This window comes from Pollicipes pollicipes, unplaced genomic scaffold, assembly GCF_011947565.3.
Source record: "Pollicipes pollicipes isolate AB1234 unplaced genomic scaffold, Ppol_2.1 Scaffold_7046;HRSCAF=8356_pilon_pilon_pilon, whole genome shotgun sequence".
Classification (NCBI taxonomy): domain Eukaryota; kingdom Metazoa; phylum Arthropoda; class Thecostraca; order Pollicipedomorpha; family Pollicipedidae; genus Pollicipes; species Pollicipes pollicipes.
In genome coordinates this window covers 1-19,199 of record NW_023596983.1, presented here as the reverse complement: position 1 = coordinate 19,199, position 19,199 = coordinate 1, and the positions used below count along the sequence as shown (strand labels likewise).

Here is a 19,199-nt window from a genome sequence, read left to right as displayed (position 1 = left end):
CCCATATTGAATGTTACATATATACCACGTGACCACGACGCACCGACCAGACAGAGGCCTTGCGCATTCTCCGCCTCAATGTAAGTGCCCCAAAGCGTATTCCACTGCAAAGCACAGGGCATAACTGCGCAATGGACATCACTTCAAAAACTCGGGAACAAATGAAGCATAAAGATGACTTAACAAACCGACCGTTATGAGCAAAAGGAAATCATCAACAAATAAATACTACTGGCCGTTGAGGGAAACGCAAGCCTACGAAGGAGTTATTCGACTAAGTGCAATAATGTCAGGCCAGAAGTAGCGCACCGACCAACCGTTCTGTTGAGGCCAGCGCCTTGTGACAGCATCTATAACACGCATGTGGTCCTTTCCAATCTAATTTACTCATCTTCGCACATCCCCTTTCTGTTCAGAACGCGCAAGCGTTTACTGAGACGGCTTATATATATATATATATTATATATATATATATATATATATGCATATATAACATACATACCGCGAGCTACGCAAAGCCCCCGCTTAAGACAATGTGTTTAGTGGGATGAAGAGCATGGGATCTTGTGTCTGGCCTGCTGCACATACAGCTATAAACGCTTTACCGGCTATTGTTGTCATCCTGTCGACGCTGCAAAAACCATGGACGTCAGACACAAACCTTTTATTAGCATGTCCAAAAACCAACTGTATCATAAAGAATGATCTCTAATAGTCTCTGCATTTTTGTTTTTGTTTGAAGGAACACGTTAACAAGGGCCCTAGGCTGAAAATAGAGAGAACTGCCCAAAAACCAAAGCGCTCACACCGAACTGTTTGTGATGACATCGGTGCTCAGGGTTCGCCTACATCGCTCTGCGTCCGCGATTACACAAATATCTCCAAACCATGGATATATAACGCTATCCACATTATATATAGATGGTATACGCACAGTATCTCATTACACGTACTATCAGAATATTACTTCAGCATTGGGGTCACACCCTACAACTCCACGATCGACCAGGGACAGCGACCGCCTATCTCTGTTCACGAGATACCGCACGCAGGTAGCCCATGCCCTTCTTAGGGGTCAGTAGGAACTTGTCCTCATCGAGCGGCATGGGCGGCGGCGGCGTCCGCTTGCTCGGCTCCAGCCGGTTCTCCCGCAGCACGGCAATCAATGCCACTTTCGCCTCGAACAGCGCGAAACGCATGGCGATGCAGTTGCGCGGCCCGCTGCCGAAGGTACGAAGGCACACGGGTGGCGTTCCTCCTTCGCTTCGGGTAGGAAAGCGGTCCGGATCGAAGCGCAGAGGTCCGGGTAGTGCTCAGGGGTCGCGGTGGATGTTCAAGATCGGGCCTTGGACGGTTGTGCCGCGCGGAATATGCACGTTCGTGTCGGGCAATGTGTCGTACTCAGGCTACAACTGGCGCTCCATGCGGATGGCCGGCGGGTACAGCCGCAGCGTCCTCGGACAGCACCCGGTCCAGATAGGTCATCTCTGCCACGGCGTCGTAGGTCAGCTGGCCGTCGTGTCGCTGCAGGACGTCGTCGATCTTCGCGGTGGGCGGCGTTCTGGACGTCGGGCGACGTCGCCAGGCAGTAGGCGGCGAACGCTAGCAGCGAGGCTGTCGTGTCGTAGCCGACGATGAGGAACAGCACGACTGGCTGATAATGCTACTGTCACTAAGGATGACGTTTGCCGTCCTTGTCCTTGGTGTCCAGAAGCAGTTGGAGGAAGTCTTTGCGCGAGTTGCCGGCTCGCGCTGCACGTACGGCGCTTTTGACAACATGTTTTGAAAAATGCATTGATGCGCGCAAACGGGTCTGGTAACAGGCGCACGGACCCCAAACCAAACAGAAGGATGAGCAAGAGTCGGAAGCCGGAATATCCGCGAGGGGCCTGAAAAGCTCTTCCGCGTTCTTGGCAAATTCACAGTTGGGTCTTTAAACGAGTTGCAGTTTGAACCGAACGCGCAGGACGCGATGTTATCCATGGTGAACCCGACCGAAAACAATCCTTAATTTCGAGTTCGCCACTCTTCTTTCATCTCGTCTTGCACGTATTTGTTGGGTTTGAGGCGTTTTCCCAAGCACAACTCATGCATTATCTTGTAGTTGCTAGAGGAAAACGTTGGCGACATCACAGATCTGGTGTCCTTCACCGTTTTCCCGTTCAGATACTTGCAACATCTCATCGAACTCCTCCGTGAGCAAGAGCTCGCGCCGGTCCGTAAAGTACTCAAAATCCTTGATTGTGATCCTCTGAATCAGGTCCAAATTCCCGACGTACAGCACTGGCAAACTCAGCTCAAAGTAGCCGCAGAAATTCTACCTCCTTCTCGTAGTAAAGCCATTCCTCGAACGTGACAAAGGGGGTCATGAACGGCGGTCCCATCTCCGTGCCCCAGGGAAACCTGGCGGTCGGGCCCAACACTCCCCTGGATCTCCAGAAGTCAAAGTGCCTGGTGACGTAGAAGTAGACGCAGACGAATAAGACGGCCAGCACCGCCAGCGGCAGCGGCGAAAAGAGCCAGGACAGCACTGACAACACCACGGAACTCACCCACCCGATCATGGCGGCGCGCAAGAGGCGCGGACACGCCGCACCCGGCCGTCTACGACTGTTGTCTGCCGCCGCGCACTCCCGCCTCTGACGCTCAAGGCCACCCTGGCGGCCGGCCCGCCACCCAAGGTCACCTTGGCTGCCGACCAGTCAAGTGCACCGCCACGCTCCCGGATGGCGTGTTGTGGCGCAATCGTCACACATGGAGAAACTGGCACATCAGTACACATGCACAAACGCCCGTGCATAGGTGGGCACGAGCCCGTTAACCTGCTGATCCGTTAATTACGTAGTTAAATTTCCCGTTCGTTTGTTCGTTCGCCGTGTAAAGTGGCCAATGTAGCGGATGGGTCGGCGCCTCCGCAGGACTCTGCATTCATCACTCGTTTCCGACGCTTATCTCCAGTTCTTCTATTCTCTGTCTTAATTCAGTTCTAAGTCGTACCACTGTCCATTTTCCTGTAGTGAGCAGAACATAACGTGATTTGTATTCAAAACTGCAGCACTGCTACGCTGGAAGCATTACATTGTTTGAGGGCCAGCACATTTCCGTATGTGCCAGAATTCGTTCGAAACATGTCAGAGCACTATGGAAAATTCCTCCTCAAGAAAATTGAATCAACATTTGTATGTTTTTGCGAAGGACTTAGACTGCATGCCGTTGGTCATAAGACTTTTTGTGACTACCAACCACGCAGTGCTTTCCACATAGTGATGACCCATGTGGCTATACTGTTTCCAGGCCAGGGCTGAATTATTTTCAGGTCAGTGCTCTCGAACATCCGTCATAGGCGCCATGCCAGGCGCAGCGCAGGACAAAACGTGCAGAACCAAGAATCCTTTTCAGGATAACGCCCCCCCCCCCCCCCCCGCCTCCCTGCAGGTGGCCCTGAGCGGGATCACCCGCTGACATGTAAGTACAATCAAGCTTCGCTTACTCGTTACCATGGCACATTAAACGGAGTTTTCCACATTTGCGGGGAGTTTTGAACTGAAAAAGCCGTCTGGAAGACCTTTAGTTGCTGTTCACAATCCCGCCCCTCTCACGACCTAAGCCACTCTAGTTTCTGAACCACACGCCCGCCAAAATGGGGCGAAGAGAATTTCAAAGTCACCTCATCATTGGTGACGTCATAATAACGCCATTCAAATCCTAGTACTACATAAGCCATGCGGTAGTCAAAATAAAACAAAAACAAAAAACAAAAACCATTGGCGAGACATTCGTGAGCGCCACTTCCAGATCTAGCAAACGGTCGTCAAGTGCCTCTTGATCATTGTTGTGCAAGGTTGTTGTGTGTACCATGTGTTTATACTGTTTTTCAACAAGTGGTAATTTGTGACATTTGAATTTAGGCATTTCAGAGGCTCTCAAACAATGGGGTATATGACATATCCGTTACACGAGACATCCAGCGTCGTAATATGCCACCAAGACCAAGGGATGTTGAACAATGCATCTTCTATGATGTAATTAGCCGTCGCCTGTCATATGGTGTGCCATATGAAGGAATGACATGCAAAATGTGACGTAAAAATAAAAAAAATGTGACACTTTATGCCGGTTTTCACACACTCGCGGACTTCTCTGAATGCTTTGAAATTTGCCACAGATAATCACCTTACATGGCTCCACCTAGCCACCAAATATTATAGTATGACGTTTAAACGTTCGCCCTCCAGAGGCATTCAAACCTTAAAAATGACCCCTCGCATGTGTTAACATATACACATTGTATGTCAACTAAATGGACGAGAGACTCCTTCGATCTCATTGAAATTGGGCAAAAATGTGCACCATGTTTATACATATAGTTTTTCACCAAGTGGCAATTTGTGACACTTCCATTCACTCATTCCAGAGACTCAAACAATGGCATATATGGCATATCACTAAAACGACGCAAACAGCGTCGTAATAGGTCACAAAGAACAAGGAATGCTGAACAACGCATCTCCTATGATGTGATTAGCTGTTGCCCCTCCTTTTCTGCGCTATCTGACGGTACGACACGCAAAATGTGACGTACAAATCAAAAATGTTACATTCGATGTCAGTTTTCGCACGTTCGCCGACTCCTCTGATTGTTTTGAAGTTCGCCACAAATAATCACCTTACATGGTTCAGCCTAGCCACCACATATTATAGTATGACATCTAAACGTTTATCTTCCAGGGGCATTCTCAAGCAATGAAGTACATGACATATCACTAAAACGAGACATCCAGCATCGTAATACGCCACCAAGACCAAGGAATGCTGAACAATGCATCCCCTATGATGTAATTAGCCGTTGCCTCTCATATGTTGTGCCATATGACGATATGGCATGCAAAATGCGACTTACAAATCAAAAATGTCACATTCGGTGTCGGTTTTCACACATTCACCGACTCCTCTGATTGCTTTGAAATTCGCCACAAATAATCACCTTACATGGCTCCACCTAGCCACCAAATATTGTAGTGCGACATTCAAACGTTCATCTCCCAGAGGCATTCAAACCTTGGAAATGACGGCCTTGCACGTGTCAACTAGACGATAGGCGATTAGCTAAATAGATAAGAGACCCATCGATGGCCTCGAAATTTGACACAAATATTCGACATGTATGTGTAAAATTTTCCACCACGTAGCAAGTTGTGACATTCAAATTTACGCATTTCAGAGGCTCTCAAGCAATGAGGCATATGACATCTCTAAAACGACACAAGCAATGGCGTAGCATGCTACCAAGACTAAGCAATGCCATACAGTGCATCCTGTAAGATGTATTTATCCACTGTACCCCACTTGGCGTGTCGTATGACAGTATGACATTCAAAGTGTGACATCTAAATGGAAAATATCACATTCAAATAACATAGGAAGTGCAATAAGTGCGATAATGAGGTAAGAGGGTACGTGCCTTTTTGGTCGGGTTGCAACGGACCGTAAGTTAGCAGACATATGATTAAAGCGATTAAGATTATGGCAAGTACGAACGTTACTTGCAGCAGCAGAAAATTTGATACATGAAGGTGAAAAACTGGGATATTTTTCTTAATTAGTCGTGTGTCCATGACCTGGCTATCATTTCGCCTTTTTAGTACCTATTTTAGTCCTCCGCTGTCTGTACGTTATAACTCACATTGCTGGTTTCTTGCGTGAATTATTATATTTTTGCATGATAAATTCGTGAAAATTAGAGGCAATCAATCACACCAGGATTCGGAGCACCAATGGCCAAAGCCACCAAATCAAGGAAAGTAATTGCACGCTGATTATTTTGGTGCTTTGGTAATTGCTGGAGGCGAGTTTCAAAGCAATCAGAGGAGTCCGCGACTGTGTGAAAACCGACATCGAATGTGACATTTTTTATTTGTACGTCACATTTTCCATGCCGTACCGTCATAAAACACATATGAGAGGCAACGGCTAATTACATCATAGGAGATGCATTGTTCAGCATTCCTTGGTCTTTGTGACATATTGCGACGCCGTTTGTGTCGTCTTAGTGATGCGTCATATATCCCATTGTTTGAGAGCCTCTGGAATCCGTGAATGGAAATGTGGCGACTTGCCACATGATAAAAACTGTATATGTACATGATTCACATCTGTGGAAAATTTCAAGGTGATCAAAGGAGCCTCTCTGCCATTTTACTGCCATGAAATATATATTTGAATGCCTGTGGAAGGTGAACGTTTAAATGGCACAATCTAATATTTGGAGGCTAGGTGGAGCGATGCGACGTGAATGCAATCTCAATTTACTCCTTTTTGGATGTCATACTTATTGAATTATATACTCAGCCATGACGTAATTGGGTCTACCTGTGAGCTAAATTTCATTGTAATTTGTGAGTAGACCGAATGTGACACGCGATTGTGAGCGTGCAATGTCGTTCTAACTTGACGAACGTAGAGTTCGCGGTGGCAGACGACAGCCGTGGACGGCCGCGCGGGGGGCGCGTGCGCTTCTTACGCACCGCCTTGATCGGGTGGGTGAGTTCGGTGGCGTTGTCAGTGCTCTCCTGGCTGTTACCTGACCCGTTTGCGCGCATCAATGCATTTTTCAAACATGTTGTCAAAAGCGCCCTATGGTAGCACGAGGCCGGCAACTTGCGCAAAGACTTCCTCCAACTGCTTCTGGACACCAAGGACAAGGACGGTAGACACATCCTTAGGGACAGTAGCATTAACAGCCAGTCGGTGCTGTTCCTCATCGTCGGCTACGACACGACAGCCTCGCTGCTAGCGTTCGCCGCCTACTGCCTGGCGACGCCGCCGGACGTCCAGAACGCCGCCCACCGCGAAATCGACGACGTCCTGCAGCGACACGACGGCCAGCTGACCTACGACGCCGTGGCAGAGATGACCTATCTGGACCGGGTGCTGTCCGAGACGCTGCGTCTGTACCCGCCGGTCATCCGCATGGAGCAGCAGTGTAGCCGAGATTACACATTGCCCGACACGAACGTGCATATCCCGCGCGGCACGATCATCCAAATGTCAATCATGAACATCCACCGCGATCATGCGTACCACCCGGACCCGCTGCTCCTCGACCCGGACCGCTTCCTACCCGAGGCGAAGGAGACGCGCCACCCTTGCGCCTGCATGCCTTTCGGCAGCGGGCCGCGCAACTGCACCGGCATGCGGTTTGCGCTGTTCGAGGCGAAGGTGGCGCTGATTGCCGTGCTGCGGGAGAACCGGCTGGAGCCGAGCAAGCGGACGCCGCCGCCGCCCATGCCGCTCGATGAGGACAAGTTCCTACTGACCCCTAAGAAGGGCATGGGCTACCTGCGTGCGGTATCTCGTGAACAGAGATAGGCGGTCGCTGTCCCTGGTCGATCGTGGAGTTGTAGGGTGTGACCCCAATGCTGAAGTAATATTCTGATAGTACGTGTAATGAGATACTGTGCGTATACCATCTATATATAATATAGTGTTATATACCCATGGTTTGGAGATATTTGTGTAATCGCGGACGCAGAGGGATGTAGGCGAACCCTGAGCACCGATGTCATTACAAACAGTTCTGTGTGAACGCTTTGGTTTTGGGCAGTTTTCTCTTTTTTCAGCCTTCGGCCCATTGGTAGCGTGTTCCTTCAAAAGAATGTAGAGATCATTAGAAATCTTTCTTTATGACACAGTTGGTTTTTGGACATGCTAACAAAAGGTTTGTGACCGATGTCCGTAGTTTCTACAGCGTCGACAGGGTGACAACGATAGCCGGGAAAACGGTATCATGCAGAGGCTCAATGATAGCGGACAAAAACACGGCGTGACGCTTGAAGCCTGAGTTTGATCTGGCTTGCCTGAAAGCCGGATCCAAGCTATAGCTGAAGTGTGGACCCAGGGTAATAAATTCCGGGTAGACCAAAGTCCAGTCCCTAAATGTCAGCGTAACTTATAGATCTGCTAGGCCTGCACTCTGTGCTAGATCTTTATTTCCCATTAAATATTTGGCAGTTCAGAACTGAATGTGGCGCGATGCACTTGATAAAGATGCGCATCAGGGTTCAAACTTTGAGTTATGTCCAGAATTTTCGTTGGAAGCTCGCAAGGAATGAAATGCTGCATTATACTGACCGCATGTTGTAAGCCAACGATTCGACATATTCCATAAAGAACAGGTAGCAAAGTTCTTTGCCGTCCCAGCTACAAATCCGCGACCTTTCAGTTAGGGGCCGGGTTGGCTACCGACTGCGCGACAGGCACCGGAAGCGTGCCTCGAAAGCCTGAAAATTGGCGGTGTACCAGCGCCGTTTTTGTGGACAGTCTTTTGAAAATTGGCCCCGCACCAGCCAGTAGCTGGATGGAAACTAGAAAGATCTAGGCCGCTGGGGAAGCCACTGCAGCTGACGGGATGGCGGTGAGGCAGGCCCACGCGCCGATCATATGTTGTGCTGGACATCGGCCGTGGTCAAACCAGGGGGAAGCTGCTGCAGCTGACGGGATGGCGGTGAGGCAGGCCCACACATCGATCATATGTTATGCTTGACATCAGCCGCGGTAAAACCAGGGGAAGCTACTGCAGCTGACGGGATGGCGGTGAGGCAGGCCCACGCGCCGATCATATGTTGTGCTGGACATCGGCAGTGGTAAAACCAGGAGCCGTACTTTTTAGGTTATGTCGTAATTTGTGTTTGAGTGCGACCGGCGGCCGGCGATTCCTACTTAACCATGAAAAAATCAACTCGGGCCGGATCTAACTCGGCCCATCCGGCTGGCACGCGTTCTAGAACGTCATATGCTTCCCGCTGTGGTCGCAGTCCCGAAAGTTTTAAGTAGTGAGAAGTGCAGTTCTTCAAAGGGCACGCTTGGTAGGTTTGTGAGCACTTGCATGTAACCTGCTTGTACAGTCATCGTGGCAGTTACGCAGCCGGCGGGATGTGCTGTCGGCATGGCAGGCGCAGGTCAAAGTTCCCGCAGCACATTCTGGAATCCGACGTAGCCGGCGTTGTTTCGTTCCGAGAACTTTCTTCGTACGCCCCAAGCGGCACATGGCGGGATGGCACGCCGCAAGCCACGACCGAGACCTGGACCTGGAATGAAATGTTTTGTTGATAATTCCATTACGAGACGGATCATACCATGCTTGTATCACCTTCACCACAGTTTACAAGCCTATGTCTTATGATTGTGCCGTTTGATACAGTCACGATGTTACCTGGCGGCAGTTGGCGTGATGTGGCTAAATTTCTGTAGAACATTGTGTAAATTGCCATTTGGATACCGTTCAATACGAATTGCAATGTGACCATATTGTGGTACATGTAGTGGCGGATGGTAGGACGAGCATGAAATGATTTTCAGAATTTTCAACCATGCAACATAAAAACCAAGACACTCATGTGTGATATATGACTTCAGAAACCTATCCCGTATATCACATCATGCCACGCAAAAAGACCGAAAAAATGCATTATTTAGATGATCGCAGCCCCCAATAAAGTGTCAAAACTGGCAAAGGTGAGAAATGCCTGCATCTCCCTCTGTCATGATACAAAATGTTCTTTAAAAGTGTAATGGTCAGAAGCCTTGAATGGTGGAACAAACTGAATGTCCCAAGTTTTACCCGAGGTGCTCAATTAATCTACGCTTATTGACCTCAGCCACAGTTTGAAAGGAATCCTTCACATTTGAAGGTAATAAAGCAAGCTTCAGGTTTGATGAGATAAGCTGATTCGATATTCATTTACTGGTAACAGCTATTGGCATATTTTGAAAGGGAAAAGACTGCTTTAGACGGCCAAATTCTCTGTGTGGTAAATACGCTCCGCAATGCGTCATGGTTTGATAATGCCATGGTACCGTCCACGTTGATATTGTCAGAACCAGAAGCGTGGTACCAGCCGCTGATCAAATCACCAACGACATGCTTCAACACCTAAAAAGTCAATTTCTTTCACCATTATTAAACGCCTTCATCTACCTCTGGGACACAAGCGCCTTTCTGGCAAAATGGAGTGAATGTATCATTAGTCCGATTCTCAAACCAAATGAGGACGAATGAGATCCACGGGCTTACAGATCGATATGACTTACGGCTTGCATGTGCAAGGTCTTTGGAAAGATGATTAGTGCGAGATTGATGTGGTTTTTAGAGACTGAGGGTCTGTTGACCAGCCTGCAAGGCGGTTTTCGGAAAAAAATCGATGCGCCCTGGACCATCTCGTTGTTTTAGACACCACAGCCCAGAAGGCTTTCTGACAGAAGGAACGCGTTTTAGGAACATTCTTTGATATTCAATCCGCGTTTGATGCAGCCTGGCGTCGCGGCATTCTCTCGAAACTCCACCAATGCGGTGTGCGCGCACATCGGCTGTTTTTTTTAGCAAAGTATCTTCGTGACCGTTCTTTTATAATTTGAGCAGGGAACACCTATGCAGGGGATTCCCGCTACCCAACAGTGTTCCGCAGGGCGGAATATTAAGCGTGGCACTGTTTGCGCTCACGGTGAACGATATCGGGGACACTGCACGCGCACGTCGGACGTTCGTTATATGTGGACGATTTTGCCATTTGGGTTATGGCATCCAGCACGGCATCGGCAGTACATAAGCTCCAGCTCTGTGTGGATAAAATCGTTAAATGGAGCTCCACCAACAGTTTTACACTATCAGCGACAAAAACAGTGTGCATGCACTTCTGCAACACATGGAAACATTGCTGTGGTCTATAGGTGAGCCTGTATAGAAGCACTATCCCGGTGGTTGATAGTCTTTGGGTCTTGTTTCGGATCACGGTCTTTCCTATGTAGACCACTTCAAGCATCTCCGCACTAGGTGCTTTAAGGCCCTAGACATCCTTAAGGTGGTCTCACGTATGGCGTATGGGGTAAACCGCACAGCTTCGGTCATGGTCATGTTTGGCCATGCTGCGCTCGCTGATTATGTCAAAACTCGACTGTGCATGCACAGTCCACGGCTCGGCCCGCGAATCCAGCAAGAAGGTGCTGGACAGCATTCATCATCAAGGGATACATGTCGCATCGTGACCGGCGCTTTTCGCGCGTCATCCACGACATGCCTGCTCGTAGCCGCCAACGAACCACCACTGGACCTGAGGCGAATCTACGTAGCTATGCGGTACGCGATCAGGATATGCCAGTTTCGCACGCACCCAGCTCACGGCACGATCTTCTGCGCAGATCTGGTGGATTGATTTTCTCATGGAAGGGCGGGTAAAATACGACCACTCTGTGTACGTGTAAGTGAGCGGCTACGTGACGCTGGAGCAGATGTGCACCAAATGCAGCCTCACGTTCTTTCATTCGCAGGACCATGGCTATCCTTATCACCCACATGTGATGCATCACTCGCCAGGTTCTCCAAGAGACTGACGCACGCGGCTAAACTGGGAAATAAATCTCAAAAGGTCATGCGCACAACGCACAGACGGTCAGCACACTTCTACACGGATTGATACAAAACGAACCTGGGGACCGGATGCGCATTCGTGTCGTCGCGAGGTTCTCAATGGATTGGGCTACCGTCAGCGGCGTCGGTTTTTACTGTCATGTTGAACTGTCTAGATTGCACGTTACGACATAACCTACTGTCATGCGCAATATTTACTGACTCGCTCGGCTCAGTATTGAGTATCCAAAACATGTCGACGGCGGACACATCTAGCGCAGCTGATCATTAGTAAACCTTCCAGCCTGCGGCAAAGGGATCGGCAGGTAGCGCTGGCTTGGAACCCTAGCCGCATTAGACTAACTAGAAACGAGTCGGCTGACTAGGCTGCAAAAGCTGCCGCCCTGCTGCCACCCAACGGCGCAGTGGGAGCTCCTGCAAGCGATCTGTACGCGTCAAAAAACTGCATGTTACAACAGAATGACAGATAAGTTGGGAGCAGGAGAGCAGCCAGAACAAGCTTAAATCCATTTAACTTGGGATAGGCCACTGGTCGTCCTCACGTCGTCGGTCGAGGAGAGAAGAATTCATATTGACCCGCCCACGTATTGGCCCTAGTTAAAGCACACACTGATTCCGACTGAGCAATGCATCAGACGCCCCTACATGCGATAGTTGCGGCGAGATACTAACTGTCAGGCATGCACTGGCAGAATTTGCACATTTGTTTGCTGAGAGGCAACATTTCTGTCGACGTAAAGTTACCCTGACTTCACTTATAGGTGAACATCTCGTGGTTGACCTACGTGACGTGGTCCTGTTCTTGAGCGCTGTTGTAATATTCGTAATATGCTCAACTCAACAGCACCCTAAAGTCGCCGTGCAATTAAAATGTGAGGAGAGCGTGAAATGGCCCAAGTTGCTGACGCGCTCCATGATATCAATCATGACCATCATCATGCCGCCGTCCACTACTGGGCCTGCTTTTTGACAATTGCCTGACGTAAAGGCCGCATGTGAAATTCCGCGACAAATGTTTTAAAGCGCTGAACATTTCAAAGTGTGTTTTTAGGATCTCATACGGGACAGACAGAACACTTTTACTTCTCTACCGTTCACTCACACGTTTTAAACTGGGTTACGGATGTCTTATTTATGACCATGCACTCCATTCTTGCAAATGTTTATTTAGCACAGCGCATCACGCCGCATTACGCGTTGTGACCGGAGCATATAGAGAATCGCCAATATCTAGTCTTGCAGTGGAAGCAAATGAACTGCCGTTGTCTCTCAGGAGAGAAACGCTGGGAATGCAGTACACTTCCAAGTTGGCACAGTTTTTAAACAATCCGACTGAACGAGCAGTTTTCCGCTACGTATTGAGTATATGTTTCAAAACGGCCGAAGGCTCTTCGGTATGCCTTTTGGTGTGTAAATGAGGGAGCTGTCACGTAACAGCGGCGTAGAGTTGCGTAGTGTACTAAAGTCTCGCTACGTTTTAGTACCCCCCGTGGGAACTGACCAGACCCAAGGCGGATGTCTCGCTGCCGTGCACCAATAGACAGCACGAGACCCCAGCCGACCTTAAGTTGCGGCCTCGCAACACATCGCCTCGCACATACACTTTCAAAGCACGTGTGCAGAAAGAGACCGGAGCGGGCTCTGCTTTGTGAGCAGCCAAGCCACGCGGTCATTTTCGTTGCCAAAAACGCCACCGTATACACGTCCGGGCTCGTTGCCATAACTAATACCCTTTGTTTCGTCGAGCTTGGTGAAGACGATTTACATCTGGTCGTCTCTGGCTCACGCAACACAGGAGTATGTGTAACAATTACACCATAACGTACATTGTGAGATAGCTGCATGGACGAACATTTCGAGCGACGTGCCTGATAGTGCACTGGTGCTTTCCAGCTACCGAAATGGGCACCATAAGCACTTGAAAGTGGGAGATAGGCCCAGAATGTGGTCCCCTGGACTGTCATAAGGTGATTATGGATGACTCAGCCATTTCATAAAACATTACTGTACAGAACCGATCCCCATCGGGGTGCTTGCATATGCTGCGAACATACCAGATACCCTCTGCAAACTAAAAAATGTCATTGTTGGATACAGTGCAAAGATTATGTCAGAATGGAACAGGTGAGGGAGGGGAGGCATATGAAATCAAGCCGCATTTAAATGTACATTTATATTTCCTAATGGACCTACCATCACGAGTTTGAATGTGACAACAGCGCAAGGTCCTAAAAATGTCACTGTTCTGTGTTGGCTATTTTAGGACGCATTCGGGAACGTGATTACATGAACGTCAAGATGACGGACGCTTGTAAGCAAGTGTTTTCGCGGGGGGGGGGGGGCAATCAACGGCACGAAATCCTATGCTGCTCTGTGGGCTGCCAGCAGAGCCAGCGCAGTATCGTCATGTCGCTCGAGCTCTAGAACTGCGTCATTGCCACATTGCTATTAAAACTTAACACAGCCTTAAACAGCCGTTATTGGCGCAATGTGACCTTTGATATCAACGCCCCCTAGAATCTAAAATCATCATCACATTTAGCCACATTTTTAAACTATTGAGGAAGCTGATCTAGAAATTTCTCATTTCAAATTATAAAGGGCAGTTATTATGCGCAAGCAAAGTGCCAATGAAGTTGCATTCTAGCGACAATTATTGATCGAAATTGTCATAAAGCATCGCTATGCCGGCAACAATTTTGGGATCTGACATGCTTTGGTATAATACTGCCGCCCATCTCTTACAGGGTGTTGCGCGATCTTGTCGCCATCAGAGCTGGGACGCAAGCTCGTTATGATTGCCATTGTTGCTGGAAAACCAATCACCTGCAAACAATGGAACCGTCTCGGCCGCCCGCTGGTCGGGTGACACGTCTGCCACCTGGGCATTTCCCGCGGGCCTGGCGGCTGGAGACAGGGGGCAAACGTCCCGGCAACCGGCAGTTCTATCAAGAAGTGAATATTGCACGTTAACTACTGATGGGGTCTGATTGCTTCGGGTGCATGCGCAACATTGTGCTATGTTTCTTTAGCGCTATCTGTGGGTTATCAACATTTCACCTTGGAAATGTTCATTATCGTCAATGTCGTCGTTGCCATGCAATTATTTTTTGGTTTTGAATAATGCCACACGGGACCCGTAAAATAACAATTGAGGACCGAGGACGTTGATACGTTTACCGCACGAGACCGTAGGTCGAGGGAGGAAAAGTAAACAGCGACTAAGGAGATGGAAAATTGTTCCGGCCAGGAGCGCTACGACTTTATGTAGGTGATAGGAGCAATTTAGTACTTAGTAATATAAATCACTGTTTGCACTAATTTTTCTATGTGTTTTTAACTATTACCATTCATTTTAAGAGCATAACTGTATTTCCATGAAAATGTGATTTCACAACAATTACAGGGGATGCTCCACACTTGAAATATATCGAATGTGCATCATACATAATGAAATAAACTCACTTATATTTAATATATGATTTTAAGCAAAAAGACTGTCCTGGACAACAATTTCTACATTCAGTACATATGGTCCTCAATACTTCAGCTTGATTGCGTCATTTTACCTTACCCAACATTGAGTGAGAACTAGTGGACGGCCGTTACATCTGAAAGTCGTGTTCACAAACGCCAGATATGGAAGACTCGACAATTATATTTTTATTGGCCTTGATCGCCGTATGCCTAATGCAATGGCGGGATTTGAAAGGCGTGGCGGCATGGATGCCTGGCTGACCTTGAAATAGTCTCCCCGAAATAGTCTGCACATATTTGCTGGCGTGTAGTTCAGAACCTAGAGAGGCTTTGGTGTTACGGAGGGCAGAGCTGTGAGCTGCACCGAATGAAGGTCGAGATGTCCTTTTCAGTTCAAAACCTCATACAAATGTGGAACACTCCCTTCAAAACAACCAGTATATATTTTTCTATCATGGCGAAGTTAAGACAATAGTTCCAAGATTATGTCGATGATGGTGTCGACGTGGAACACTGAGTGGTATTTTGTATGTTACAATTGCTCGTTGGTTTGCGAGCACGTTTACCGGAATACTTCACAGATCCCTGATCTCTTTTGAAACGCGTATGCAGAAACACCCGGCAAGAGCAAATGCGCGGCGAGCTGAGAGCTGTCGCCATTTCCCTCGACGGGGAATGCTCCACATTTCGGAGATATTGAAGCAAGCATCAGATGTGACGGGAAAGGCTTACTTGTAAGCAATGGTATGGTCTTAAGTGCAAAAATTGTTGCTTATAACACGACTTCAGTTTTTGCCAAGCATGCCGAGTTTGGCCTGTTGCTACCCTAACCTGTCTAATGTATTCTTTAACCACAATTTCCCAATACATGTTAGTGATGGTTTACAGGATTGATGCAAATATTCTGCGTTTCCGAGCATGAATCTAGAATATTTGATGTTGGGATCCCTTGACATCTTAAGGTGCGTGGGACGGATATCATACGGCGCTGATAGGAGGACGCTCTTACTCATGTGCCGTTTCCCCATTCGCTCAGAACTTGACTACGGTTGTTTACCTATGATGACGCCTCAGACCTGATCAAACGTACTTTGAACACGGTGCACCACGCCGCACCGCGTATCCCCAGAAGGGCTTTTCGAACATTACTCATACGTAGTCTTCTGGTGAAGGCTCACAAGCCCCCACCAGCATTGCGAAGGCAGATGCTGGTACTGCGCTACACGTGCAAGCTGGCGCAGTTCCCGGATCATCCCACCTACAAAGTAGTGTTTTCGCGTAGCTGACGAAAGCTACTTTCAACTTTAACGGTGACCGCAAACTCCTCCCTTTTGTGTACGAATACAAGAACTTCAGGACGCGAGCGGCTTTAATCTACGACGTGTCATCAGGCCTAAATCCATGAAGACTGCTCCTTGGGACTCCATCGCCAAGAGTCGATGTTTCGCCATAAAACATGCAAAAACAACGTGTTCTCATAAAGGAACTTAAGGACGCAGCCTTAGAGCGCATAGCCTCCTTTGAAGGATACGTGATGACTTATACGGATGGTTCGAAGACGGATGCAGGTGTAAGATGCGCTTTTGTGCGTGGTTCCAGAACACGATCATTCACTCTGCCTGCACACGCGTCGGTCTTCACTTTCGAGCATATAGCCAACAGCAAAGCTCTTTGTTTTATTGAAGTAGACGATAGCGATTTACATTTAGTTCTTTCCGACTCCTCGAGTAGCCTCCTGGCTGTTGGTGGTTTCTTCTCCGCACTCAATCCACTGGTCCAGGACATTCAGTCGCGTCGTAGCTCACTGGCTTGGGTGGGGAAATCAGTTGTACTGTGTTGGATCTTATGTCACGTAAGGATCTGCGGAAGGGACCTTGCTGACGCAGCAGCAAAGCGCGCTACGACGGCGACACGCATTCATATAACGCCACTGCCATCTCGAGACATGCACCACGCAGCGTCGCCGTTTATGCAGAAGCGATGGCAGCTCCACTGGGACTCGCTGAGCGCCAACAAGCTGAAGTCAGTGAAACCCCGTATTGGACTAAGGCAGTCGTGTTTTAGCAACAATGGGAAGAAGGAATTTGCCCTTTGTCGGTTACGCATTGGCCACACATATGCTACGCACCGTCACCTGTCATTGGCTGGCCACAGACTACGCTGTAGTCGATGCTCTGACCTGCTGACCGAGCATCACGTACTTGTCGTTTGCCGCCACCTTTCTGCGTCGAGAGTGTCGTTTGTCGGACAACACGTCCAGAGTGCCACGCTATGCCACTTTTTACGGGATTGTTCTCATGCTGTCGAGTTTGGTAAAGTGCTCCGGTTTCTGAGCGATGTAGATTTCCCAGTTGCCTTTCCATCATGGTACCAGGCCTGATCATCAAGGCTTTATAAGGGGACTTGATTGAAACACCTGCTTGATTTGCGGCTCTGCATAAAATGGTAGTTAGGGGCGCTGCATGACCTACAGCAGTCGATGCGCCCCAAAACCCCAAATCATCATCATCAGCGGATCATCATGTATAAAATATAGGGTCGGCGCAAGACCCAATGCTTTCGACTTCAATGTAAAAACCGCACGAGCGCCGAGTTCGCCAGTTTGTGATTGTAAGTGAAGCCAAGCATTGGCCCGACCTCGCTCACCGGTTGCTGCCTGGTGGACCAATGGTAGTGCCAGCTCTAGCAAGACCTTATCGCGTCTTGCTCGAACTGCTGAATGCTGTTGATCGAGGTTCATGGGCTCATAAAGATGTGGTGCTCTCGTGATGCTTTTATGACGTCATACGCAATGTGGCAGGCCGTAACCCCACAGTCTGCTCTAGCCTATTCGCGTCAAGGTTGGAACTAAGGGATTATCGGCTCACTATATTACAACATAGTTGCGAATTTCACAACATCATGATGCCGGCTGTCTCAGTAAGCCACCTACAAATTAATGCAAGGCCCTTTAACACTGGATCTTAGCCTGCTGAAAACATTGGAATCTTCACATTCGCGCTAATGTTGAAAACGTATTACCGACATAAGGTAAAGTAACTGACAGATTCAACGACTTTTTACATATTTGGAAACATATGACGGCCCTAGGGTAAAATCCAAGACACTTAAGATGCTTGTATGCGATTACCCGATGTCCGACGTGAGATCTGAGAGTCGATCCAACCCAGATGTGTCTGAGGAAATTATCCCCTAGACGAGACAGGCCCTCGATGTTGAATTGTACCACGGTACGGGTCATGTTTGGCACCAGCATTTCTCACCGCGGAATGTTACGCTGCATACGCAGGTCTGACCAACTATGTGTGCACCAGTGATTACAGTCCAGTGTTCAGCAGCTGGTCAGGGTTCTTACAGGGGATTATTTTGCAACGACGCCTTTAAAGCCTCATTTGCACGTCAGCAAGAAACGTTTTGTTACCAGCTATTTGGTCCGACGAACCATTCATGAAATGACCCGCTGCTATTGGCAGGCTCCTACGGCCGTGAGAAAGTTTCCTCGTCCCCACCTCCTCCACCCACCTGAAAAGAACAACACGGATCCGACCGCAGTGTCCACCGCGACCGCCGACCGTCACTGCCGCCCCCGCTCCGGCGCCGCCGCACAGGACATGCCAGCTGCTGTGTCCTCCACACACACGTGCCCAACACCCTACGAGCTGAGCTACAGGGGCGGCGGCAGGTGTATACATGGGCTCGAGCCGTTTGTGACATATGGCTTTCCGCGAGGGAGTGTGCGTAGAGTGGGCCCGTTTGCGCTAATGACCAGCGATATCGCCGAATGCCTGCTACCCACCATTAGTCGTCTTTATTTGAGGGCGGCTGACATCCGGCGTGCGGCATCGACGACGACGTCCGCGGAGGGCCAGCTACAGCCATGCCTCCTGCTGCTGACTGAGTGGAGCCTGAAGAATGGCTTTAAAACTTTTGGCCACCAAAGCCAAGTGCATGCCATTTAGCTGAGCATTTCAAATTCAGGAGAAGGTGTGGAGGAGGTTGAGAGAGAGAGAGAGAGAGAGAGAGAGAGAGAGAGAGAGAGAAGAGAGAGAGGAAGAGAGAGAGAGGAAGAGAGAGAGAGAGAGAGAGAGAGAGAGAGAGAGAGAGAAGAGAGAGAGTTGAGAGAGAGGGTGAGAGAGAGGGAGGGAGAAGAGAAGAGAGGGAGATAGCGATAGCATATATATATTATATATATATATATATATATATATATATATATCTATATATTGTATCCCTCTCGCCCACTTTCACTCTCTCTGTCCTCTCTTCTTTTCTTTCCCTCTCCTCTCTCTCTCTCTCTCTC

At 48.7% G+C, this 19,199-nt stretch overlaps 1 protein-coding gene across 1 annotated transcript; it reads left to right on the top strand.

The window, feature by feature from the left end:
- The first annotated feature begins 1,422 nt into the window (after positions 1-1,422).
- Positions 1,423-7,368, top strand: LOC119108907 (cytochrome P450 6B1-like). The gene is made up of 2 exons (XM_037232452.1): positions 1,423-1,549; positions 6,668-7,368. Exons 1-2 carry the CDS (start codon positions 1,423-1,425, stop codon positions 7,366-7,368), a joined length of 828 nt encoding a protein of 275 aa, XP_037088347.1.
- Positions 7,369-19,199: the final 11,831 nt, after the last annotated feature.

Coding starts and splice junctions, on each gene's coding strand:
- LOC119108907 (XM_037232452.1), top strand. CDS start 1,423: ATGCGGATGGCCGGCGGGTACAGCCGCAGCGTCCTCGGACAGCACCCG. Junction 1,550..6,667: donor GGACGTCGTCGATCTTCGCG/GTGGGCGGCGTT, acceptor ACTTGCGCAAAG/ACTTCCTCCAACTGCTTCTG.